The sequence below is a fragment of the Fulmarus glacialis genome, unplaced genomic scaffold, assembly GCF_000690835.1.
Source record: "Fulmarus glacialis isolate BGI_N327 unplaced genomic scaffold, ASM69083v1 scaffold7260, whole genome shotgun sequence".
Lineage (NCBI taxonomy): Eukaryota > Metazoa > Chordata > Aves > Procellariiformes > Procellariidae > Fulmarus > Fulmarus glacialis.
Genome location: NW_009188304.1, coordinates 191,641 through 218,861, shown reverse-complemented (window position 1 = coordinate 218,861; position 27,221 = coordinate 191,641). Strand labels below are relative to the sequence as shown.

Below are 27,221 nucleotides of genomic sequence, written 5' to 3'. Positions count from 1 at the left end.
ATTTGGTACTATTATTTTCATTGTGTAAATGAGGGAACGAACATTATGTGAACAGTGCAATGATTGCAGCATGTATAGATATACACAAGCTATTTTTAAAATACTGATAGTAGTCATGTGGTTACAGCAGCCCAAAGCTGAGTGTAGACTGTATGAGTATCCAGCTTCTCAGGAAGGTTTTGTCATAGCTTTTGATTTCAGTCTCACCATGGTTGCACCGGTATCCAAGCTTTTCATTAGCTCACCAGCTTGGATATTTCTGCATAGCTTAATACACTGACATATTGTGAAGGGATAGAAGTAATCTGTGGCAAAGCTAGCAAGATAGCAGTACTTAAAAATGTTTTTTTTCCTTTTTATTTCTCTAATGCAGCAATGATTTCTCTTAAAATTTGTTTCAGTGGCATCTTAGCTGAAGATTGCAAACACTTTTGTTTCCCAACAAAGAACCAATTTGTGCTTCCATTTTTAACGAGGTCTTAATACTCTTTAACTTCAGATGAGTTAGAACTGTTTCTGTCCAAAACCTCATTTTCTGTGGAAAGACAGGCTAATGAGAACTGCCCACCCTTATTAATCGAGAATTCCTTAATTATCAGTGGGATCTGTATTCTTCACATCTTTTCTTTCTGTCTGTCTCTCCCTCAGTGTTCGTCTTCATTTGAAGTAGTGGTGTGTATATACAGAGCCTTCTCAAGACCATGAATTTTTGGTGCTACTTTGGCATATCAAGTGGTGGTTTCTTTGTACTATTTCTATTCTTCTGCACAAGACAGGACACTAGCTGAATATTTGTAACAGAGCTTAGTTTCCCACATTATTAGTTACCCTAAATAGCAAGCTTTTGTGTCACCCTGTCCTCTGTAACGCTATTCAGCCGGTTTACAGAAGCCCTGTGTTGGAATCATCATTGGAGAAGCAAGAAGAGATAGCTGAAACTTTGGTAATCTTAATCAAAAATTATTCAGGCAGTCATTAAGGGCAAGTTTTGAAACTTAATGTATTTGGACAAGAACTGTGACTGTAAGTATATGCACAAAGAAGTAGGCATCCGTAGTTTCTACAATTACAGTGTCACAAAGCAATATGTGTTTCTTAAAACACAGGAAGATTGAGTAATGGGAAAGATCAGACCACTGACAGCTTTATGACAAGGAGGTTTGTATACATTTGACTGCTTCCAGAAGTGATGTCCCTTCCTTCAGCAAAGTGGGACATGTAGTCACACCCCAGCATGGAGTCCCTTCTATCTCAGCAAAAGCTGCTCTTGAGGAAAGACTTTATCAGAAAATCTTTTGACATTCTGTTGTTCTGGAACAGGAGTGAATGATCAAATAATACAATCATATATCTGGAGTATTCAGATTTTACAGCTGCTTCTATTGCTGCTTCATTTTAAAACACATGGAAGAAAATAGTAGCTAAAGTTATTGATTATTACCTCGTGGTGTTACTGTGTTCAGCTCAGCAGGAGGTCCACCTCTTTTCCTTCTTTTGGGGGTGCTTTTGTAACAATCTAATGGGAGAAAATAAGCCACCTCCTGCAGTGGCAAACTACAGGAGGAAAATCTCACAATCACTGGAGGAAAGGATTGTACTGTATGTTCCTCAGCCTTGAGAAAAGGAAGATGAAGGTTGAAAGGTTTTATGCTGGGCAGGGAGGAGAGGCTGATCTTGGGGAAACTGCTAAAAGTGAGTCACACTGACCAGAATCTAATAATCAAGAGCCTTTCTAAACACTCAGATTCACAGCTATAGTTCATGTTTTCAAGTAGTAGAAAATAGAACTTTCTCTGACCGATACTGTTGATTAGTTTGTAAAAGGAAAGGTATGTCATGGAATAAGACAAAATTCTGTTTTGCGACTGCTATTAATATAAAAGTCTAATAGTAGTTTATGTGTGTGTATGTTCAGTGCTGCTTGTGATTAAGGGAGAAATACTGAATGGATAACTTAAGTGTTAAATTTAATATGCCAGTATGATCAAGTGGGGCTAAAAATACTTAGCAAACACAAGCAAGCCCTAAGTCCGCAAGGAAGAGGAAAGCAGATGAACCAAGCAATAAATATTTTGTACTTGGCCAGTAAAAATGAGTGAAATGTTGAACATGAAATTAAACTGGCAAACAAAAAAACATAGTATTTGATTTCATGTCAAAGGGTTCATAAAACCTTTCACTGAGGAACTTTGATAAAATTTTGTGATGCACAACTATTTTCGTTTTAATTGAATTACATGTTTTGGTGAAAAAGCTTCACTGGAAAATTATCAAGTAGCTCTTAACCAAGTTTCATATGAAAGATCTCAAACTGGTATAAATGAGTCATATTTGCTACTAACAACTGTTCATTTAAATCATTCTCATGGAACAGTTAGCAGACTGTTTCTAATTACATTGTTATAACATGCAGCGTATTTAATACATTTTATAATTAAATTATATAGTTTATATAAATTACATATTGCCTTGTTAATAGCTTTTTGACAAATAAGGACGAGCAAGTACTCTGTACTCTGAGCTGGCTGGTTGTAACATAGATGTCTGTAGTACAAGCCAACTTGCTTTCCCTCTCGGCATGGTTTATTAGTTGTGGCTCAGTGCCACTCTAACTGTGGTACAGAGTTGGCTGTGATCTGATGTGGGATGCTGGTATAGCTCTCTGCAAATAACAGATAGACAGACCCAAGATTTTTTTTCTTCCTTCATCTCCTACGTTTAATAGTTCAGTTGTTAGTAAAAGCTCTGAGAATTCTACCAGAAGAGGTAATAAAGATTTTAAAAAAGAAGTAGCAAGCTTGCATTACAATCCATCATTCAAATATCCGTCACTAGTAATTGTTCAGTTAGGATTATTATTTTAATTTATTTTAATGAGAAGACTGCTAGTGCTTTATACTTGCTTTAAAGTTACTTAGTGCAAAACTGTGACATAGACTGAATTGCTCTGTAAAACAGAACTCTCCAATAATATGCAAGCTCCCTGAAGCGTTTCTGTATTATAGCTACTTACTTAGCTAGTTTTAGGAGGGGGAAAGATTGTGGAAAAAAAAATTTAGTGGGCTAGAAAACCTTTATTTTGTGTTTGTGCTCATGTATGTATCAGTGCAGTTCAGAGGATGAAATTGAGCTGGGGTAGGAGTAGAAGGGCCAATAAAGCTATAATACTGTATGAAGTAGAAGCTGAAGGTGGCAAGTTGCAGGTAATTTTTTCTGCGATGGAAATTTTGTAGGTACTCCCTGACTGCAGTAAGTACTAGGGGGAGAATCTCAAAGTTCACAGTTGGAAATTATTTTGGAGCCGGGTAATTGCAGCCAAGAGCACAGAGGTGGGAAACATCTGATACTTTGCTTGTATTTCTCCCTTCGTCTCTTTTCTCCAGCAAAGAATGCCTCTCAGTTGCATGATGTTTGCCAGTTAATGGACTTCTTGGCAGTTCCCAGGTATGGGCCATGAATAATTGAAGAGCCTGTCTGTGTGCTTCAGCTCTGATGTGTACAGTATCTTTGGCCTACTTTGGTTTTTGTGACCTATTCATTCTTTGGCCGTTCTGTTAAGTTAGTCAGCAAAAATCACCAGTTAGTCCTTAACTTATATTATATGTGTGCATATGTGGGCAAAAGTTTTAAAACCAACAATTTTTTAAAGCAAAAATAAGTACCTTCCAACCAACCATACACCACTGCCTTATTTTTCACAGAATAATTAGTGACTGAGCAATCATAATGTTATATTATCAACAGTATCTATGTATTATTTGGTTTCTTCATCTTTTTATTTTCATACAAAGTTAATCTTACAAATCAAAATTTGATTTAATGTATTTGCTATCAATGTAAACTCAACTTGAAATTTAAAAATCCACCTGCAGGGTTTGTCTTAATGGCATATGTGGCCATTGAATTGGAGTCACTGAGCTCCATTGTAAAGAATTGGCCACTGTGGAGTAAAGATCAGCTGAACTGTGAGTTAATCAATAGACGTGACAGAAAGATAACCTTGGAATTAACATTTTTAGGTATCAGGTACTCAACTTTGACTTTCATTTGTAAAAGGCTTCTGCCACATTTTATTTATTCATTACAAATGGTTTTGAATTTGGTACAAGTGGGTTTTGGACAAATTATTATATAAGACAGTCTTACAAAGATGAAACAAATTGTGAGAGGGTACTACTACTGAATATTTACTTTTCCTTAATTAAGATGAAAGAGGATATTCTGTTCTTCATACTAAAACATCTGCAATCTAAGCTTCAGAGCATGAAAAGTGTATTTTTTTTTTAAAAGCCATTTACTATAATTATTCTCTGATTTATGAAGACAACTAAATATGCACTGGTAATCATGTTTCTCAGCTCTGAAGAACACTACTGAATTTGGAGAAGCATGCCTTCTTAGCAGCTTAAGGTATGGAGGCACTGCAGCTATGAAATGTATCTTGACACTTACCTGGGGTAGCATTATCCATCAATGAGCATTTAAAGTCAGGTGATGTGGCTGGAGGAGATATGAGCTAAAGTGTTGACTGCTGTTGTGGAGGGATAGCACCACTATTTGTCCTGACATGTTTTAGATGAAAATATAGCTGACAATACAGTTTCTGTTAAAATAACCTAGTAAAATCTACCTATGGTATTCTGCTGGGCAGGCAGAGGGGTGATATCTTACAAGATACAAAATCTGGCGTTTTCTCTTCGTTTGTAAATGGTCTTTGGGCAACCTGATTTCTAGATCCACCTTTTAGATTTTAAATGGAGAGATCGTCCTATTAGTTCAATCTTGTTTGATTTGCTGGATATGTACTAAGCCTTCTTCTCAGGATAGGCGTTTCATTCTTTTGTTGCTTGATGTGATGCTACCCACCTGCCTGTAAGCTCTTTGATCACAAATGCAAATCCAAAATAGAACAAGACCTTGTAAAGCAATTATATTGTTGCATTGTCAGCATAATATGATTTTGCAGTTTTACCAGAGGTTAAGGTCCTGAAATGTATTCTACTGACATTATCTACAGTGGTTTCTCTATCACTTCTTTAAATGTTCTCTCTTAATGTAATGCTGCAGTTTAACTCAGTTCCTAAAATTAGGTACTACTGAAACTCATTTCAGTACAGATTTGGATTATTTCTGGGATCTTCTAACTGGCTTTTTGTAGTTATTACTGTTACTCTCTAAAGGGTGAAGGTGTTTAGTGCTAGTTCTGGAAGGAAAAGGCAGGTTACATAATAACAATTGCTTGTTTGGAGTAAAATCCTAAATTGTGATTTTGCAAGAGAATGGCAGTTGCTTGCAGTGGATTATTCATAAAACCCAGGTATCTCTGTACACAAACCTCATATATGTTTTTGGATTTCAATGTCTATGAGGGTCATGCGTATGTTGTGCTGTCCTCAATACCTGTTTGCAGGTAGAGTTGTCCTGACCATCTTTGATTTCCTTTCTGCATCATGGCTCAGGAAGTACTGTGCGAAGTATTAGCAATGTTAGTGTTGGTTGTGTTAGTCATTTGTCTATTGATAGTCAGGAATTTAGCCTTGTAATTAATATAAGGTGGTTCTAGGGATACAGTGTAAGCAAAATGTATGGTGCTTAATCTTTTCTGATGTGAATCTATGATCACAGTTAATGTATTGGCTATTTCAGATGCCTAGAAACACATCTAAGCTATCTGTGGTATTTGCCAGTAGGATTGCAGGTTAAGCGTTTTTCAAGACTGTTCTCCAGATATATGAAATTGATTGTTAGCGAGAAAAGGGAGACCAACATGGGCATGCTGGATGGTGGGAGGTCTCTACTGCTTTTAAAATTTTTTTAAAACCTGTGTGGAGTTATCATTTCTAAATATGCTGTTTTGTGGCAGAGACTTCTAGACTAAATTTCTGCTTTGGAAGAGATACCCTCCTGTCACTTTTGCTATTTTTATCTAGGCAAATTGTCAGGGCTCACTGACACGGAATATACATGACAGCACTTAAGAAAGTTACTTATTTTACAGAACTGTAAACTCTAGGATTCACCTTATCTATTTTCACTCCTACTCACCTGTGCTGGAGCAGGAACTGAGGAAGAGATCAAATCTCTTCCTCATCTGTGTTCTTCAGCTTGGGGATGGCTGGAGGCATGTTGAAGTTATCAGGGATATTATGGTCACTGTCACCCAAAGGAGTGTGATATAAGTACTGTTTATATGTGCTCAGTAACCTTGTGCAGTCATATCTTAAAAAAAACAAAAAAATCTTCGGTTACTGTGAGGTGGGTTACTCTTCTTTCTAAATATCATACTTGTAGGGGGAGCAGTACTAAATAAAGAAGAAGAGAAGGGCTTCAGCAAAATGGAACCGGAGGGTATTGTTCTATCTAACTATTATTTTTCTTTTGAAGAGAACATTGTCCAAAATAGATGGCAGGAGAACATAGCTGATAATGACTTACAAGGTGACTTAAAGCTGCACGTAAGGAGAAGTTAATCCATTGGCAAAATGTAACTATTATGTTTGTGCAAGCCATTTTGAAATTAAAAGTAGTAATTTTTTTTAGGACTTGAATGAAAGAAAATGCACAAATCCACATATAATCAAAGACCTCTTAAGTTGCCTAAGATCCCCTGCCTACCATGTTTCTGAATATTGAAAGAGTCAGGTTGTAATGAGTTGTGACATGAATAGCAGAGATAATACATCAGTAGTTTTTAAATTCATCTAGAAACATTTTGTTGACATTTGAATGATCAGATGCAGAGAAAAAAGGGAATGACAACTACAGAAAACAAAAATAAGAGTGCTGAAAAACCCTTATAGCCAATAATATATGAAAAACAAAGAAATGTTTTTCAATAACTTGAGTTTGAACCTTACAGAAGTATTTTACAAGCAGCTGTAAAATATGGATGATGGCTTCGAAAATAACTGTAAATTATCTGGAATGGAGATAACTATGTGAGACATGCAATAAAATCTCACTTTCAGCATTGTCAGTAATGCTATTTGTCTATAGAAAGTTCCTCCTAGGTATGAAGCGAGATGGATAAAATATGGAGTTGTTTTATTCATATGACTCCATTCTGTGGCTGAACAAATTTTTTTTTTTTCTCTTTCCCCTTTCACATTCCCCAACACATAGCATACACTAAAAAAACGCAGTTGAGTCAGGTGACTATTTTAAACACAATTTAGTTCTCCAATTTAGGCCACACATGGCAATATATGTATATATATGCAAACACACTAATATATTAAGTAAAAAGAAAAACAAGAGCAAATTCTGACCCTGAATTTAACTGTCTAGAGAAACATAGACATTACAAGACTGCCATTAATCATATACTGTATTGTATTCATACTTTATAGATCTCTAGAATGTGGTAGAGAGAAATGAGAATTAGAGCTTTGGGAAGGTGAAGTACTGTGTAAACTAGTGTGGTAGCCCTTCTGGATGCCACTTGTCTCTGAGACTCCTCTATCATTCTTGTCATTTCAGAACTGTAGTATTTTTTCTTTTTTTTAAAACAGTTCTTTAAAGGTTCTGACAGTCTTCCTGTGATTTAAATTGTAAAGAACCAATTTGATCTAGAATCTGGAATGATCAAACCATTTCGACATATTCTCCACATTTTATTCTTCCTGAGTTTGAGTCATCCTGCTCTCCCTTTAGTCCTTATTGATATTTTTCAGAATGAAGAGATTTTCTGGATGCTTTTTTGCCTGATCATAGAAAGTAATCTGACTGTTCTTTTCAACCTGTGGTCTGCAATTCATTCCAGCTTATTCTCCAACATCAGGGATCACTGTGTTTCCATTATTCCATTTTCTGGTTTTACATATCGCAGCCAAACTTCCTCTTTTTTTAAAATAAACATTTAATATTTATTAACCTTGGCAGAAGCATGCACATGGACTTTGTGTTGTCTAAGCATGGTTCAGAAGCATGTGTCAAGCATGTGCACGTGCTTGAGTGTCTAAGAAATGGAAGGGAAAATATATACTAAAGGTTTGGGGAAGAAAATGATGGTATTGTAGTGGGGTGTGAGAAGCATATACATGGTAAAAAACTGAAGGGTGGAGGGCCGTATTTTTTAAATCCATTTTTTGTTGAATACTGAAAGTCTGTGGGGGAGGTGGCCAGTGTTAATTTAGAAGAAAATAAGTGTTTCTACTAGTTGTGGGTCAACTTATGCTTCTAGGAGGAATCTTCTTTTTCTTAACATTTGATTCAGATGGTCTCTCTTTTACATTTGGATGGAAGTAAATAGAGCTCAACTGAAATGATAGAGGTGTCAGCAAAAATAGCTTTATCCTCCTGTATAGGTTTCTACAAGCTGTTATGGTAATTTACTAGTGGAATCTTTCATTTCCAGGCAGATCATTGCAATCCTTATCATATTGCCTAAATCCTTTAATTTGCAGTGCCGTCCAAGATAGGCAAAAGGTCACTCTCAGGCACCCAAAAAATTTGCTTTCAGTTGAGTTAGGTGAGGATTTTGTGACAGGCAATTGCTAGCAATATATATGCAAATGCTCTGTATCTCATATAGGTATGTACTTGCTGGAAAAAATGCAAATACATACTTTGCCCTACCACAGTATTTCTTATAGGACAAAGTAAGATCAACATTTATTACTGTCTTGGCCCTTACTATACAGTGTTTTAAACTCCTCAGTCTACCAATTAAATCCCAACATGGATATTAAATATATATTTCTTTGTCTAAATGGTGATAATTTGACTGTCCTCATGATGATGATTTTTGTCTGCTTCTGCATAATTTTTCCTCTCAGGAAATTTCAGATCTTGTTCATGTTGTTTAATGAGCTGGCTGGTCAAGCATCTGATGCCCCAGTGGGAACTTCCAAAGTCATTGAACACATTTTACTTAAATCTAGCTGACATTTCTGTCTGTCTGATTTAATGTATGGTTTCCGTAGTTAGATTACCAGTCAGATAGAGCATAGAACAATGATTCCTCTGCGCTATAAACATGCATGTATCCTGCACAGAAGTGGGCTTTTTGCTGTTGCTCCACATGGCAAGACTGTTTTCAGATTCTGCTGGTGTTTGGGAAGACTTTAAAAGTCAGTTTTAATTAGAAATAAAATTTTGAACCTGTAATGAAAATTCTGAGTGCAGAATTAGTCTTTGGTATTTTATTCTCAGCCCATTTCAGATGCAGTGCCTCTCTCTTTTGTTATAATCTGGAACTAGGCTATTACAAACCATGAAATATTTGGTGTAGTGTTCTGCATGCTACATTTTCTGACACAGTTAAATGCTAAAGTCCGAAAAAAATTTTGAAGTTATAAATATCTGTATTGTTTATATTTCATTTCATTCTATTCAAAGATCTTAAAATGTTTGCTGTCTACATGCTTCATATCCTTGCTGTGAAGCATACAGGTATTAATGATAGGACTTTTGAACAACTATTAATGAATTTGTTTAGTAAAAATCAAAACTTAAATAGGTTTTGCTTCTTGTGGAAGTTCAGCATTCCTCCTACTTTTGCCCAGAAGGCACCTCTCTTCATGCTGAGAGTAAAAAAACAATAACATTGCACCACTGAAAAGTCCATGTATTTTAAGTGTCCTCTTCATCCATTTTGTTGTTTTTGGGGGCCAGTGCCTGCAAGCCCAAAATTTCTTGGGGATGTTGTCTTCCCTGCTCCCTTTCTGTGTCTTTATTAGGCAGTAAGTAAACTGATAAACATTTTCAAGAGGAGGCAGTCTATAGATCTGTCTTTTGGCTTGCAGCAATAATACCCCAAACTGTCATATATAGGTGTGCCCCATGCACTGAGTTAAACCAAAGATACCCCCTAGAAAACTACACTAAGCCTTGAACTGATGTGGGTTTTGATAACTATATAGAGGTGTCTTTTAAGTTCATATACTTTATGTCATAACAGTTCCAATCTTCCCCCGAAAAAATAAATAAGTCATACTGCTAAAAGGGGAGAGTGGCTCCTGGTCATTTGGTTGCCAAATGACGTACATATGACCTCATACCTAGTTTCTGACATATGTTGAGGACAAAGATCCTTGTTGCCTTCTTTCCGAATAACAGATTGTTGAGGTGACAATATTTTCCTACTGAAGGTGCCTGAAAAATTGGCCTCTTCTAATTTATTCTTGCTTTTCCTATAGTAAAGAGGGGGGGGAAAAAAAGCTTTGAGGGGTGAAAGAGAGAAATAACATTTTTTTCCTCCTTAAAAATAATGTTTTTATGTAGTTTGTTTTTTCTGTTTAGGAAAAAAAAAAGCCAGAAAGGAGTGAAAAATGTGTTCGTATACTTTTGTTACTCTTAAAACAGTGATAAGGTAGGGAATAAAAATTTTAAAACATTGGGTTAATTTTATTTTCTCCCCACCCCACCCCTTCATTTTTTGTTTGTGCAATACATCTTTGGGACATGGTGAGGCGGAGTGAGAATCCTGTAATTTTGACATCTTAGTCCCAGAGCTGTTGTTCATGAGAGACAGGAACTGACAGAGGGCATGTCTGCAATCATTGTATTTCTGTGAGGTTTTTGAGTACAGCATGTTGAAGTTAGCCTCAGATTGGGGGGGGAGGGGGAAGTAAGTTTTCAAGGATCTGATTATTGGATCCATTTTAAAAAAAAAAAAAAAGATACAGAACAAAAAACGTGGGCTGGATCTCATCACATAATTCTACACCTTAGAGTAAGTAAAACTGTCTTCATGATGCAAGCTGTTTTGCACAATTCACTGCTGGCATGTAGCCAGCGAGAGGAGCTGCAGCCCAGCTTGCTCTAGCTGCCAGTGTTCTGTTGTGTAGGAAGTGAGCCTGAAATAGCATGCCTTCTTACCTCCTCCCTTCAGCGTGCTTTAACAATTTCTCAAAGGTCAGTAAAAATGAGTATCAATTAAAGTAGCTTTGCGTCTGCTTTTAATGTATGCTCTTACAGGTGGTGGAGAACAAAGTTACTTTGACATGTAATTTTTTTTTTTCCCTGGAATACTCTGCTGTATATGAGGATCCAAGGCAAGATGATTTGCTGATGTCTCATGGGTCAGCACTAAGCTAGCGCAGTCGGGTAGGCTAAAAATGTCTTGGTCAGTTTGCTCTGGTAGTAGTATTTTAACGTGTTCATTCAATAGCCTGTGATAAAACAAACATGTCCTTAGAATTAGAAATAGCCATTCTGGCTCCCAGTCATTTGATCTGCTCACAAGCACAGTCTCTCTTGAGTATTCTGCTTGGTTTATAAATCAGTCAGAAGGTAGAATATCCTGATGGTAGATAACAAATATATTTATGAGATGGATCTGGAAAAAAAAAATTGAGCAGAGGTTTTTGAGTTTTGCTTTCATTTGAAGATGAAGCACTAAACTGGGAGGTTTAGTGACAACTTGAAGCACTAAACTGGGAGGTTTAGTGACAACTTGATATCATCTAGACAGAGTGATCTATCTGAAGAAAGATTAATGTTAATTAAAGTGGCATTGGAGAACTTCAGCAGATGACAGCAGCCAAGCTGGCTACAAGCTATTTTTAGAAAATTGACTTCATTGCATTCAGTATGACTCATTTATTAAGTTAATGGATGAATCAATAGCTCAGCTTCTTATGGCAGTCACTGAATGTGGAACTGTATATAAAGACCGTGTTCATATCTTTGGTCAGAATTCAAATTATAAAAGCTGACCAGTATTGATGCAGTCCAAATGCACAAGTGTCTTCCACATGATGTAGCTATGCAATAATAATCCAGTGAGTCCACCAGCACGTGCATATATATGTACAGGGTCACAGGGGACAACCATTCAGAAGTCCAACTCGCAACTATATGGAAATAACATGGTGATAATTTTAACCTTATCTCCAGAATAAATGTTTTAAAAATGAGAAGCTTGCAGCAATAATACAATAGAGTATTGCTGTTTTAAATAGAGTATTGAAACATACAGCAAACAGGTCATAAAAGGATAACTTATTAAAGTAATGGATAGTTTATCGTTAACAGAGTTGCAATTTATTTTTCTTTAAGTTTTGTCTTCTTCAGTTCTCTTCCCATTTGGGTTGTGGTTCATTGTTTCTTGCCTCCGTTTGAGCACAGTTCCTCCTGGGTTTTAACTTTCCTTAACTTGGATGAAGTTGAAGTTTTCCCTCTTCAGTGATACTCTGCTTTAATTTGTGAAATAGTAAAACTTCCATCTGTTCCAATACAATTGCATTGGCCTCACTTCAGTTTATTTGCTATATTTTGCTAATTCCTTAGGTTGCTGTAGAAACCTTGCTTTCAACATTCTCCTGAATCCTTTTTGTGAGCTTCCTGTGAACCCAGTCTATGCATTATATGTCAACCTGAGATGCACTTTTTTCCTAGAATAGTTTCCCTAAAAAAAGACACAAAGTTTCTATTCTTTCACAAAGTCCTGTGCAAATAGTTATATGAGATTTATGATTTCCTAATTATTTTTATGGAATTTCTATCCTATATTTTTTGATTCTTTCCTCAAAGACCTTCACCAGTTTAGCCCAGTGTAAGGTGTGGTTCTTAATTTTTATTATGTCAGCTCTAATTTCTACATCTAGGAATAATTTCACTTCTCTTCTGCAAAGGGATTAGAGAACGGGGGTGTCTGTATTACATGCAGGATATGATACAGACCTGATGAGACTGATGTCTACCAAAATTTGAATATAAATTGTGGAACCTTTCAGAGATTATCAGTTACATAAACACATGTGAAAAATTAAAGCTAGCTATTATTTAAAATAATTTCACTATTAAATAATGTGGTTTGCTGTAGTGTGAAAATACTGCAGTTTGGAAGAGAAAAACTTTGTGCGATAGGTCTCTGTAGATGAAGTTTGTGACTGTCTTTTCAGCTTACTGGAAGTAGCTGTCTGTATATTTAGCTTTGCTCTTGGTTGGTTTGTATTTGTTCTGGGAGAAAATGCCACTTGTAGGATGCTGGATGTGTTGTTCCACTGGAGAAAATATATAATAATATCTATAATAAAACTAAAATGTGTGACAGATGAAGAGTGAATCTGCACAAAAATTGGGTCCCTGGTGAACTGAATTCTGGCCCTTCTAACATCTTCTTTGCAGCATTATATTCTACTGTATAAAGCCTACAGTAGTTAATGTGTGCTCATGCTAGCTGGTCCTTTGCTTTTCTGATCGCAGTGTAATTGCTTCTTGAAACACCGTGATCAAAAAGGTTAGTGTAATATGTCCTAACAAAACCAACCTGCAGAGAGAGGTTGCTCCCAAGAAAATGAAAAAACATATGCCATGTGCAAGTCCTCTGTCACAGACTGCATATCACCCTGTAGCTGAAATCTCCTGTGTGTAATTGTCTCATCTTTGTTCTTTCAGGTGTCAGTGATCAAATCAAGGATTTGCAAAATAACAAGCAAACTTCCTGACGGTTCACAATTGATAGTGACACACTTAAATGTCATTCAGAGGAATACTAAAAATACGACGTTTTCCTTAAGTTGGACATACCGATTAACGCATTGATTTTCAGTTTGCCTTGATTTTGCTGTTCTTTCTTACCATTCATCACAATGTTTTTGTTTTTCTCAGTAACTTTTGTGTGTGTGACGTTGCGTAGTCCCTTACACTTATCTGGCTGTGGGAGATGTGTAATAGCTATTTGGTAACACCAAACTAAGTGCTTTCAAATTTCTTTTCAGAGTATTTACCACGTGGTTGGAATGAACTGCGATTTATGACTTTTGAGTGAAGAGTATGCAGCATGTTTCACAACTAGCTCTGCCTCTTAAGTTCATTTGGCCAGTGAATTGCATGGCGTAATATTTTGTGCGTAAAATTGAAGCTAATAATGAGATTTTGCCAGAAAAAAATCAGACTGTTTTTATGTTAAATATGTTGTTGTTCACTACTCACAGGCTGCCAAATAGGTAGCTTAAATCCTTTTTTCTCATAGATACATTATTATATAGTAAAAACAAAAATTCTGTTCCTCACATATATCATACTTAGGGCCAGTAGAAGAGTTCAGGCTGTATTAACTGGATCCTCCCAGTGTGTGTGATGCCTGTAAAATTTTGTGAAACTCTCAACGGGACTGTATACACAAAGTCAAACGTCTTTATTATGTCCTGGTTTAACTGGCAGTCTGCTGCAGTGAATCTCTCTTCCAGGAGTTATAAGGTGAAGTGAAATCTAATGTTCTGAAATGAAGAAAGTCTAGACTTCCTTAAAAACTTCGTTTCAGCTCTGAGGCATTTATAGAATTGTATATTTATGTCTCTGGTTCTCTTTCAGTTTCAAATTTGTTATTATTTATGTATGTAGTCTGGATTTTCAAGCTAAAGGTGTCAGCCTAGGATTGAAAGTGTATTAAGATAGATATGGTGAGCTGAGCTATAGGTGAGAGATTATTTATTTAAACAGTAACATAATTTCTAAGATATCTTTCTCTTTCAAAAATGTGGAATTGTGGTAACTGACATTTTACTTTAAAATGTGCTACCATTTGGACTGCAACTTGGCAGATTCAGAGTATGTTAAACTCGACGCAAAACTTTTTAGGCTGAGTAACTGTGTAATAATTTCAAGACTGAATATAAGGAAATACATCTGTGTAGAAATGCTGACAATTGGAAGGAAAAATGCCAATAACAAGGAGCTAATACAAATACACATTTGATAACTATCTACTGCTCTACAATAAATAGTTTCTTATGTGATTTCCATTTCTGTAGGACCTAGAAAATGACTAGTGTTGCTGTGCAGAGCCAGGAGGGAGGTCATTAGTGCAGTTATATTTTTAGGTCTGAATTGTCACTATCAATGATACTGCTTCATGAAATAAAAGAAGCTATGTCTGCATGTCTCTGGGGAAAATGTAATATTTACCACCATTTATCATACATGCTATTCATGCATCTTCAGTATGTGAACTATTCTTTACCATAAACTTTTGCAGGATGTAGACAAGTAAGTTCAGTAAGTTCAACATGGAACAAAACCTCTTATTTTTTTCCATCAGTTGCACATAACCCGCTTTTTATTACCAATCATGAACTCCAGAGACTTTTCAAACATGGAAGCCATAGAGTCTGTATGGTTTGTAAGGTCTGTACATGCACGTCTAATTAAAAAATTTCAATTTCTGGAATTGCATTTGGATGCGTTTAAGACTGTATAGCAACTTAGTGAAATACTGAGCACAAAGCACATCAGGCTTCAAATATTTAAACTCATCCATATGACTTAGACAACAAACAAGAAATCATAGAGTACGATGACTGATGACCATTAATATAAAGAATAACATCCTGGTGATGGTAATTCTACTTGGTTGACCTAATTCTTATCTTTCAGGCTAGTGAAGGACACCTTGTTTCTGATGTTTATGTTAATCATGTGAATATTTTTCTTTGGATAAAGAAAGGAAAGGGGTTTTTTTGCTGTTGTTTTGGGGCTTTGTAGGTTTTACCTCTAAATTGGTAGGAGGCAGATTCGCGTTTTGGAAAGTCGTGACACCATTAACATGCTGTGCTTTGTGTTCCTGATTTTGAGAACGTTTTTCTTCTGATTTCAGAGAATATTTTTCTTCTCCTGATTTCAGGTTGGGTGGGACTATATCTGCATACAAGATAGTGCCAGATGAAATAGAAGAAATCAAGGTACAGTATTACTGCCTTTCAACACTGAATTTCTTTGCTTGGAGAATTATAGGAATGTGACATTAAAAAGCCATGTTATTTCTTGCTTTGAAGTGTATCATAGGGGGGGAAAAAGTGTCTAAAGTAAAATTATTAGATCCATATTTAGGCATCTAAAACAGAATTTTTGTTATTTTTACTATAGTTTACCTTCAGCTTAAGTTGACTTCAGTAGGGTTTGTCTGATGCCAAAAACTTGTGTAATTCAACATATTTCTGTTTTGTTACCTGAAGACAGATGCAGGACTGCTGTGAACATTGAGATATATTTTCATAACAAAAAATAAATATAGACGTAGTGTCCTTTTGCTTTTGAGATCAAAAGCACATCCATTTTTTCAATATTATCTGTCTTAAAAAGGGGATAGTATGAAGTCATTGGTACTCCAAATCATTAAAAGCTCTTTGATTTTGGGGAATGACAACAATAAATACTGAAGTTTACCTCCAATGCAATGTGCATTATAACAAAACTCACTTTATCTGAGTCCGCTCATGGAAAGTACTTCAGCAGTTTGTGTCAGTTTTGTTCTTCAGTCGAGTAAAAGGTGGGTACTAGGTGGGAATTTGGCCTAGAACTGGTAGCATGGTCTGTGTAACTGGTTCTTTATTTGATTGGTAGTCAATCAGATTGTCATATTGTTTGCTTATTGTGATTACTTAACCCATTGTGCTGTTTCATATATTCCTTTTCAGCTGTGCAAAGGGAGTCAAGAATAGTTTAAAATCTAGTAAAGGGAAGTGGTTGCATAGTCATCTGATGTAGACATGACTTCGCAGTGTGTAAAGTTGTGAGGATTTATTCCTCCTCAATTAGCATCAAACCCACTGTAAACAAATACAGTGACTTCCTGTATCTGCATCAAAGTTATCACTTCACCATGATCGGAATTTATTTCTCTCTTCTGAGATTCATGGACTCCTCTATCCTGAATTATCAAGAGGAGTGTGATTTATTAGCATAGATCCAATGTTTAGACTTTGGTATTAAAAAGAAAGAAAGAAGGTTTTCAAAACTTATTAGTGTTATGTAATATTTTCATGATGTTCAGAGAACTGCACCAAAACTATAGAAACAAAAATGACAAAAACCCTAAACCATAATCTTTCTCCTTTAATGTAAGAAATCCAAACCCACTGACATTTTGCTAATGTTGAAGATGGAGAAAAGGAAGCTGATATTTCTGGCTTCATTGTGCAAACTGAGTTCGGTGAACAAAGAAAAATGGAATGCTGGGAAATAAGAAATATTTTTAGGAACTTACTGTATTAGGCAAGATCAGTAGTCACAGGAATGTGTTTTTCCCCCCACCTGCTAAGGAGGCCTGTTCTGATTTTTCAGCTCTTTCTTACTCAACTGGTGTTTAAATGCTTGAGATCCTAGGAACAGCAAAGGATGGGTTACTCATTGATCTCAGTTGTGCCAGCATGTAAGTGTGGAGGGAGGAAAAATAACCTCCTTTACTTGTTTCTGGTAGCTGTGTTGTCTTGTTCAGGTAATGGGTTTTTTTAGGTTGTGACTGAAGTCAGCCCACCTCTCACACCCTAAATGGTTGAACTTCTCAAGCTGTAATACAATAGGTGTTATTCATATGAAATAGGGCACTACTGGAAGATGCTAAGACATACTAGCAGTGAGTCTAATGGACAAATCTATATTGAATATGGAAAAGTATTTTTGTATATATGTATTTTGAATAGCAACTGGCGAACAGGGAGACTGAGTATCCTTGCAGTAAATATAGGGGGAGTCTTAACTTCTGAAACGTTCTCCAAGCAGATTTGAGTAGAAAAAGGAGAGAGGAGGAAATAAAAGACAAAGCAAAAGAGATTATTGGAATGTTACTTCTAGAGAGGACAGAATCTTCTTCCTTGCACGATAGCTCAGAGTTATTTTGCCTTACAACTATCCCTCCCCTATTTAAACATGAAATATTAAGGGGGTTAATTTAATGAAATATGCAAGAATAGCTCTGTTTTTAATATATGATTTAACTTGACAGGTTGCTGAATTATATTCACAGGAGTTGGAATATTCAGGTTTTCTGATAGTCCTTACAAAGTAAACTGCTTGCTTAAATGACAAAGGAGGGTACTTTATCAGGCAGAGAGCAATAATTACTATGACAAATAAATAAGAAGTCTCTTTGACAGAGTTTCCATATATTCTAGGAAAGATGGTAGATTAACCTCTTTTACGGCTCAAAATAATTTATGAGGAAAAAATGTATTGATTTTGTTAATTCACGTAATTACATCTTAGATAGAACACCATTGTAAGCAGAGGCTGTATCTCAGAGGAAAAACTCTGTAAGCCTTAATATACCTGCTGGTTGAAAAGTATCTTTAGAAGATTAATTAAATGCATGTTACTAAATGTGTTAGTAATTTAAAAAATAACCTGTTTAATATATATGAGAATTTATTTGTCCATATTGCAATACTCAGCAAACTTTAACATGTATTTATAATGTTTCCATTCTGAAGTGTTTAGAATATATTTATCCTTGCATGTGAGCGTGATTTTACTATGTGTGTATATGTACTGTGAGATCATCTATGTTTTATGTGTCTAGAATATTGCCTGTACATATGTGTGCCTATTTCTTTGAATGAGTGATATGGTCAGTGTTGGGTATAATCGAAGCAGTGCATCGCGCTTACCAAAGTTAAGTAGTGTCTGGTGTGCTTATAGGCATATGAATTAGGAGTATTTATGGCAGAAGTGATAGCATGTACCCTAACTACCCTCATGCACGTTACCAAGATTGGGAAGAATTGTGTGGAACCAATCACCACTACGGTTCCTCAGCATCTGTATCAGTCTGAAATGGGGTATGATGTAACTTAACCTTCCCTAGATTTTTGTCATAGGTGCTTAGGTTCCCAAAGTGAGAGCGCTCAACAGGTCACCATATAAAGGTACCATCACAGGTTTCCCACCTGAAAACTTTTCTAGAAGATAGAAATATCTTCTATCACAGGATCTTCAGGACCAATGCTTCAATAAGAGAAGCTTTCAGAGGAGGAAAACCTGAGTGAATGCCTAAATGGATGTACTGCCATCTGCATTCCTGTCATTTCTCTACACCAGTTAAAGCGATGGCACTTCATTTTCAGTACCTGCTGGTTTTAAAGTACTGCAGGAACTGATGAAGACAGTAAATATAGGAATTACAGCGTATTTCTGAGAAAGTGTCACTGTGTCGACTTTCTCTAGACTTCTATTCTAATCAGAATTATTTAACCTGTAAGCAAGGAGCTTTTCAAACTTGCAAAAACGCATTGGCAGATTTCAGCCTTGGTCCCCGTCCACTGTAGTAATATGTTGTGCCTAAAGGAGAGGTCTTCCAAGTCAAATAATTTCATGTACATAGGGACTAGTGAACATATCAGGGAACACTGGTTTTGAAGAACATCTACTGGTTGGAAATTAAAGCCAGTTGCATTTGAGAGGAAAAGAATAGCAGCAAACTTAACATTTCTTTATTTTTGGTTAATGACATTCATGACAAAATACAATTTTGTTTACAATGTGGAGTTTGCCTCAAGAGTAAAGAGCAATTTATGACTGTTACCGATGAGGGAAAGTTTGTGTGATATGCCTATAGATAGTTTTATATGTCAACAGTAGCATCTTATGGTTTATAATACCATGAGAGGTGCTCTTTTTGATTGCAGCATTCTGTCATTACAAAGGAAATAGATGATGTTGTGAAGGATTGTTATTGTAGAGGAAGACTCGGTGAATTAGAAGACCATTCATTAACAGATTTCTAAAAAAATACTTGGTTTACTAGGATTTGCAAGTCAACAGCAGAAAGGAATTTAACTGGGTTTTGTTGGTGTTTTGGGTTTTGTTTTTGTTTTGTTTTGTTTTTTAAGTGCTTCCCCATATGCGTTTCGTGTAGGCATATGCATGCATCTCATCATCTCAGACCAGAAATGAATTTGGCAGCAGGTGTTCAATTCATAAAAGTAATATGCACAAGAAAGACGTTGCCGTTGTATTTCATTCTTGTAGTACTTGTGGTACAAGCCAGATATTCCAGTGTAGAGAACAAGGTTAGATGGTTACCTCCTCTGGTAGTTAATTTTAAGAAATCTTGTTAGAAATTTTTCTTAGTACTGGTTGTAAGTTTGTAAATTTAGATGTAAAGCAGTTCTGGAGGAAGATGGGAATTTTTTTTAGTTCCATTATCCACCCTTTCACAAAGAGACATACTTTATGCTCCTCAAAGAACATTCGTAATTCTTCTATAGTTGCTCTTTAAATGAAAGGACATATGCCTAAAGTATTAAAGGCTACATTTAAGACTACAGATTTTTTTGCCCTGCATAATGATAGGCTAGCTCTCTTATTTTTTCCTTAGAAGTATGTGTTCACTTACTAGTTTAATATATGAAAATCCTTTTCATGAATAACTGAAACACGTTCCTTTCAGATTGTCTTCAGTCTGTGAGGCAACAGACTCCAGTGATAAAGATCCAAGAGTAGAAAATGATAAAAAAATGTGGGAGAGAGGGAAGTAGCCAGAAGGGAAATGGGGAACACTGTGTCTTCTCAAAGGTCAGTTGCTTTAGATGACTTAGGAATTAATGAGATTTTAACTTTTCCACACAATCATATTTAGGAACATCTTATGAACAAAGCTGACTTCAGTATCAGAGAGCTGCATTTCAGAGCAAAGCTGGACTCTCTGCCGTCAAAAATACACATCTTTGAAATGATTACAAATAAAATCAATCTATTCAGAGACTTTCTCTGAGATCATCTGGTTTGTAGACTTTGTGGTGTCATATACCTACAGAATACTGTATGCCAGAGTGTGTTCTTTATGCTGGTAGGAGTAGCTGATGAAACTCATGCAACCTCTGTGTGCAGCCAAGAGACACTGGCTTTGATCCTTAGAAACATTTTCATGTTTATCAATGTGTGGAAAAAATAAGTAGCCAATTGTCAACAAGTGCCAGTTGATAGTCCTGTATCAAAAAAAAACACAAATGAAAGAAAGGTAGTCATTAGTACTGTGGTGGATAGTCCATAAGAACAGAATTGTGGTTCAAAATATTCAGATTCACAAAACTGGCTTCTTATCTCGATAGTGGGCGGTAGGGCATTTAGATATTTCTTGCATCTTCTACAGAATCAACAATGCATTACATAAACAAGGAGATGTGCTGTCATCCCAGTTTTGCATAGGAGTTTAAGTTCTGGATCTGGTTTATTTCATCAATGTATTGATGTTCATCTGCTAAGTGTATCAGCATTTGCCAAGGGTCTCCACAAAAAGTTTCCCCAAGGTTTATGATGGGAGGCATCAAAATTTGGTGATAATGCTGAGATTATCACTCTGTGTATCTGTCTGGATCCAGCACAAACAAAAAATACATTTCCATCCAGTGACCTTTCAGAATAAGAGGTTTCTGGAAGATGCTGAACCTGTTTAAAGTATGCACTCCCACCAATCCCATTACTGAGAAATGTAAAGCACCAAGAAGCTTTACTATTTACCTTGCAGGAAGGACAACTCTGGTTCTCAGTTTTTCTGCCAATGTTTTCCTCCTTCTACCTCTCAGGTTAGAATTACTAACTCATGGCACAAGAGATCTTACTGAGTAGCATGACATAAAAGGATATTATCAATTGAATGTCTAATGAGTATTAACAGGTAGTATCTCCATAGACTCCAAAGCTTACAGGTACATGTTGAAAAAGATTTTAAGGCAATGTGCGGTGGTCACATGTGTTCTTCCATGATTAAGTAATGAGTCATGCTGGATTGTGTGTTGGCTAAAACTGAGGGCTTGTCTTTTAACTCTCTTAACATGCACTCAGAGTTTGACGCTCCAGTAGGCAATTTCATTGTGCTCCTGCAGCCAGGAAAAGAAGGTTTCTAAAAGGATTTGCAAGTGTCCCAACCAGTAACAAAAAATAGACACTATTCTGAGATCTCAATTCTGTGTATGAAGTCCCTGATAAACGTCTAGATTTGGTCCTCCTACTTGGTTTTCAGGTTTCCATAAAGGAAATGGCCATGAATCCAGTTAGGACAACTGAGAAGTGGGATGTGTTACATTAGAACAACTTTATGTCTCATCATATTTCCCTGTAATTAAAGTTTACCTGATGAACACAGAGATTTCTTCCCAAATTAATTTCTAAATCGTGCATTAGCAGAGTCAATCACTGATTAGTATTCTTTTTCAAGCTACATATGACTCACAAAAAATATAAATTACGTTGTTTAGATGACAGAAAGAACTTTGAGTTTTTACTTGCTGTATTAATCCTTAAATGGTCTTACAGACTTTCGTTGTTTCCATGCTGGAGAGAATGAAAGGTTTGTGTGTGAGATGATGTGACAAAATTGTGGAAAACATTATATGAAAGAAAAAATCACTTTCCTTTAATTGTTTGCCTGTGTGTATGCATTCATGCTATAAGCAGATACATAGAGTCACTTAGGCTAGAGATTTACACCCCTTGCAGCGTTGATAGTGTGCTCTTAGTTCTTTCTCCCCCCATGCCATGCATTTGTGCTCCATTCTTTTAGTTCTTGCCAACAGCTGATTATTTGTATTATATTGTATCATATTATATTATATTGCTTCTAGTTGACTGTGATTTCATTATCTGTTGTGTTATGTCAGTTTTTCATCTCATTAGTCCTTTGCTGTTTTAAGTTAGTTTTGTTTCTTCTAAAACTGATTTTTCCCCTCCTTCTAGAAAGTGAAGTCTGTACTACACTAGGTTCTGGCTTAGAATCTGGGTTTTTGGTGCCAAGCCTGGCTGTGCAAGCCTGAACCACTGTCCGGGCACACTCACACCAGCAAACTATGAGCGTTTCATAAGAATGCCTTTTCTATTGTGGGATTTTTTTTTCCCATCTATGAAGCCAGTAGTTGTTGTGGATATCGGTTTTGACCCTTGCATTGTTTCTGCTCTAATAGGTTTGAGACTCTTTTTGCTTGAAGGACGTGACTGTTCTCCATGCTATAGCTATTGCTATCTCAAGTTTTTGTATAGAAACTCCTTAGGGAGTACTCACTGAAGGGGCTTTTCATCTGTTTCATCTTCTGTGGATGATGGATACTCACTGCAATCACAGACCTCTCAACTGAAAAAACATCTGTACAAAAAGAATGTAAAATGAGAGATAGCCAAAGTGTCTGTATCTCTGTTCCCTGATTATTGGACAACAGGATTCAGCCCTGCCCTTGTGGATGTTCCCTGGCTTTTGATGGGATTTCTTTTAGGCCCAGGCAGTTGCTGCCATTACCAGTATTACAGACACACTCCATTTTTCCTCTCTGCCTTGCTGCTTCTGTACTGTTTTGAGAGATGTGCATGATGTAAACCAAGCAACCGGGGCGGGGGAAGCTGAGCATCCGCTCTTTTTGGCATCTGGCACTGAAGAGGCTGAGTGACTTTTTTTGATTTGGAAGAGACACTAGCAAGTATCTGGGGGTGGCCCAAATTTCTTTACATGTTAGTGATCAAATTCTGATCACCATTAAGACTGCTGAGTGTATTGCAAGCACTCCTCTGCTTTCCTGGCAAGGACATCAAATGCCTAGATGCTCTGGATGAAAAAGTATACTCACTAACTTTCCACATGAAAATAGGAATTATCACTTCTTGTTTTCCTGCTGTCTTCCATCTTATGTTTCATAGGCTCTGTGGCCTCGGGGACTGCATGGCTTCAGAAATGACAGAGGAGACCACCTCACCAAGCTACCTTCCTCTTACAAGCTGTCTTGAATATAGAAGACGCTGAAGCATTGTTACTAATTCCTGTTCTAATGTGAGAAGGATTTAAACTAATGCATTTTATATTTTATTGTGAAATTTGGTCTTATGAACATCCAAAAGAAGTTTAGCCTGTGTTTTGCATATCAGGGAATATTGCAGCATGGGGAAGGGAAGGGCAGGAATATAGTGCATCCATGTAAGTTGAAATGCCATGCCAATGACATAAAATCATTTTAGTAATATTATTATTTACTTTCCAAAGCAAACAAAATAGTTTGTAGTTCTTCTGCAAGGAGGGAAGTATCTGTCGGATGAAAAAAGAAAAATAGCTGAAAGTTAACTTACAAGACAAACCAGTATATTGTTGATCTTTCAAGCCTTTCTGGTTACCCAGCATTTAAGCATTCTCAGTGCTGTTGCCCTTAAGAGGGGAGATTAATGTGTGTCAAATTTTTCATTACCACCATCCTGTTTGTCTATTAAATTTTTCTTCACTAAATACATTAGAAACAAACAACAAGAGATTTCAAATGTCGTGTTGTTTCCCAGCATAAAAAATATCTCTGCTTCTCTCTGTGGCCATAGTAACCAATTTTCTCTGACTTCCTCCTGGCTTTCTTTCATTTTCCATTTCTGCTAAATACATATCTCTGTACCAGTCATCACCTGAAACCTAGTAAGGTCTTGGGGCATCTTCTTACTTGCTCTAACACAGTTCTTGTGCTTTTCATCTGACCCGATATACTGGGCAATGTTTTCAGTGGCTTCCGTTCTCACTGGAAAAGTCAGTTCTTAAATGGGATCTTACTTAGCCTGAATGAGAGGAGAAAACATAGCTCAGCTTCATTAAGCAGCAAATAGCTTTTGGCAAGTTATAAATAAATCGAGTTTATGTAAAAGCCCTACTCATTTTCCATGTGACCTTTTACATTAAGTTTTGTTTGGTTATATTTACCCTATAAGAATGTATTCTGGAACTCTTTTTTTGAGATCTGTGAAAGAAATTTAATGTTGTCCTATCATAACTGATAATGTCGTAAATGGTTAGGGGCTTGACTGAGTTTGAGGGAGATCTACAGCATGATCTTTTCTTGTGGTAAATAGATTTCTGAAAGTTCTTTCTTTTTATGATTGTCAAAATAGGCGAATACTGGTACTGTATATATAGGAAAAAAGGAGATCAGTTGTTTTGTTTTGTTTTGTTTTTTAAAAAAACCTTCAGGTTCTACAGCTATTTACAGGTGGTGTCTTAGGGAGTTATGAAAATTATTGTTTGCAGAGAAATGAAGTATAACTGCAAATAAGGACATTGAAATACTGAGAGATTGGGTGACAAACCATTTGATGAAATTCAATGGAGGTAAATGTTAAGTGATGTGTATGGGAGGTGTGAAAAAATCCTAAATTTGCATATAAAATAAGGGGCTCTAATTTGACTTTTGAGATCCAAGAATGAGAAGTGTGCTAAGGTGGTTGCTATTAGCTCAATGTTCCAGAGCAACTGAAGGGGAGAAAAAAAAAAAAGACTGAGGAATTATTAGGAAAGGAACCAAGACCGGAACGCAAAACCTTTTCATTTATGTAGGAGTCTCTGGTGCCCCACCATATACAATGGTGTGTGAAGGGCTGATCCCCTAATCACAAAAATGACACAGTAGAGCTGGAAAAAATTTAGAGTCAGATTATAAAACTTATCTAATTTATAGAAGCACTTCCATATGAGGAGCAGATAAAGAGACTGAGACAGAAACGTCCACAAGTGGCACATTTGGTTGCATTTCTATTCTTCCTTATTTCTACTGCACTTTTAAAATTAACTCTCATGCTTAATTTATGCAAATTGTAAGTCTGCCTGAAAGCAAGCGCTGAAGCTTTGACTATATATCTTCTATTGGTTGATAATCCACTGATTGTAGAGGGGAGGGGGGGGAAGAAAGGAGTTCCTAATAACAGAAAGCATTCACTTGAAACTGCTGAAGCTGAAACCGTATCTGGTTATAACACAGCAGTCATCTCTCCATCAGAAACCAGTTCAATAGATTGTGTTTTTCTGAATAAAGATTTGTAACTGGTAGACTGCAGATAATTCTGCTAAAATAGTGTAGTTTATTTTGCTTTCATAGCATGTTTTCTATCTAGATGCTTTTTTATGTTGTGTTTTATTGGCTTGATTGGAAAAACACACTTGGAAGACACCAAAGACTACACACACCTCCCTGTGATATGCAAGCTTGTAAACTGTATTAATAGAGTGATGCTTAGTACTTCAACGTGTGATTACACCTAATAACTTCTCTGATAATTAGATTTTTTTGCGGTGCCCTAATCGTATTAATAAGGGCACCCTATCATATGTAAGGTCCACTGTCTAAAACAGAATAGGAAACATGAAATGTTTTTAACAGAAAACCAACCAAAAACTTCCTTCAAGGAAATATCTTAAGGGAATGGTGTAAAACAGTATTAACAGACATGTTGAACCATGTGGCTAGACACATTTTGTTTGCTGAGATGCTTTTTTTTTATCAGATGCACAAGATTCATCTAGATGAGATTTCATGCTGATGAGCTGTATCTGAGCACAGATGTAAAATGGAAAGTTTTAAGTGGATTCTATGTTTTATTGAGTATGTCGGGTAAGTGGCTCATCTCATCTCTGACAGTGCACGGAGCTGCAATGTTGGCTTAACTGATGTCCTAAAGGCTTTCACAAATGGATGTCTTCTAGCTAAACAAAATCAAAGCAAAGCATGTGGAGACAAAGTTAAAAATGCCTTCCTTAGCCCTAGCCACCGCATTCCTAGTGCCAAGAACTGAACATTTATCTCAAGCCATGTTTGTGTTACCAAGTCATGCAAACCAATAAAAAGTAAAGCATTTGGCGCTGGAGATCCAGCATCCACATCATATGTTCTTTGGTATGATTTATTTCAAACTACTTCTAGTATGATTCTGTGAACTGTGTGCCTGTTAACAGCTGGAGTGGATTACATGTGCTGCTGAAGTCCATTTTCCAAATAAGTTTAATCTGAAAGGAGTCCAGTTCATATGCTTAAAGACTACTTTGTGATATGAACCAAAGTCTGGTAAGCAGAGAGCTGTCAAAAGTGCACTGCCGTTTTGAACTAACAGGCTATGGTAGACGTGTCCCCAGCCTCCAGCACATATATTCTCATACCACAATATATCAAGGTTACAAATAATGTGAAATTCATTGTATAGTCTCATCATTACCAATGAAACACTGTTATCTGAGCTAAGTACTTATAGAATGCCCAATGCTGGCAGATTATTAAAAAAAAAAAAAAAAAAGTCTAGACCTAGTGTTTTGATTGTGCACCCCATCAGTAAAAAATTTTTAAGCACGCACCCCCCAATATAGATATATTCTAATATTTTCTCCCTGCACCCCAGTGGATCATAGAATCATAGAATCGTTTAGGTTGGAAAAGACCTCTAAGATCATCGAGTCCAACCGTAAACCTAACACTGCCAAGTCCACCACTAAACCATGTCCCTAAGTGCCACACCTACACATCTTTTAAGTGCCTCCCGGGATGGTGACTCCACCACTTCCCTGGGCAGCCTGTTCCAGTGCTTGATAACCCTTTCAGTGAAGAAATTTTTCCTAATATCCAATCTAAACCTCCCCTGGTGCAACTTGAGGCCGTTTACTTTCGTCCTATCACTTGTTACTTGGGAGAAGAGACCAACACCCACCTCACTACAACCTCCTTTCAGGTAGTTGTAGAGAGCGATAAGGTCTCCCTTGAGCCTCCTCTTTTCCAGGCTAAACA

At 36.6% G+C, this 27,221-nt stretch overlaps 1 protein-coding gene across 1 annotated transcript in view; it reads left to right on the top strand.

Moving 5' to 3' along the window:
- Positions 1-27,221, top strand: part of GPHN (gephyrin) — a gene marked incomplete at its 5' end in the record, with an annotated part of 202,461 nt that overhangs the window by 12,928 nt on the left and 162,312 nt on the right. Inside the window, one exon of the mRNA XM_009578130.1 lies at positions 15,572-15,629. Within this exon, the coding sequence (XP_009576425.1) occupies positions 15,572-15,629 (58 nt within the window). The remainder of the gene's footprint in view (positions 1-15,571; positions 15,630-27,221) is intronic.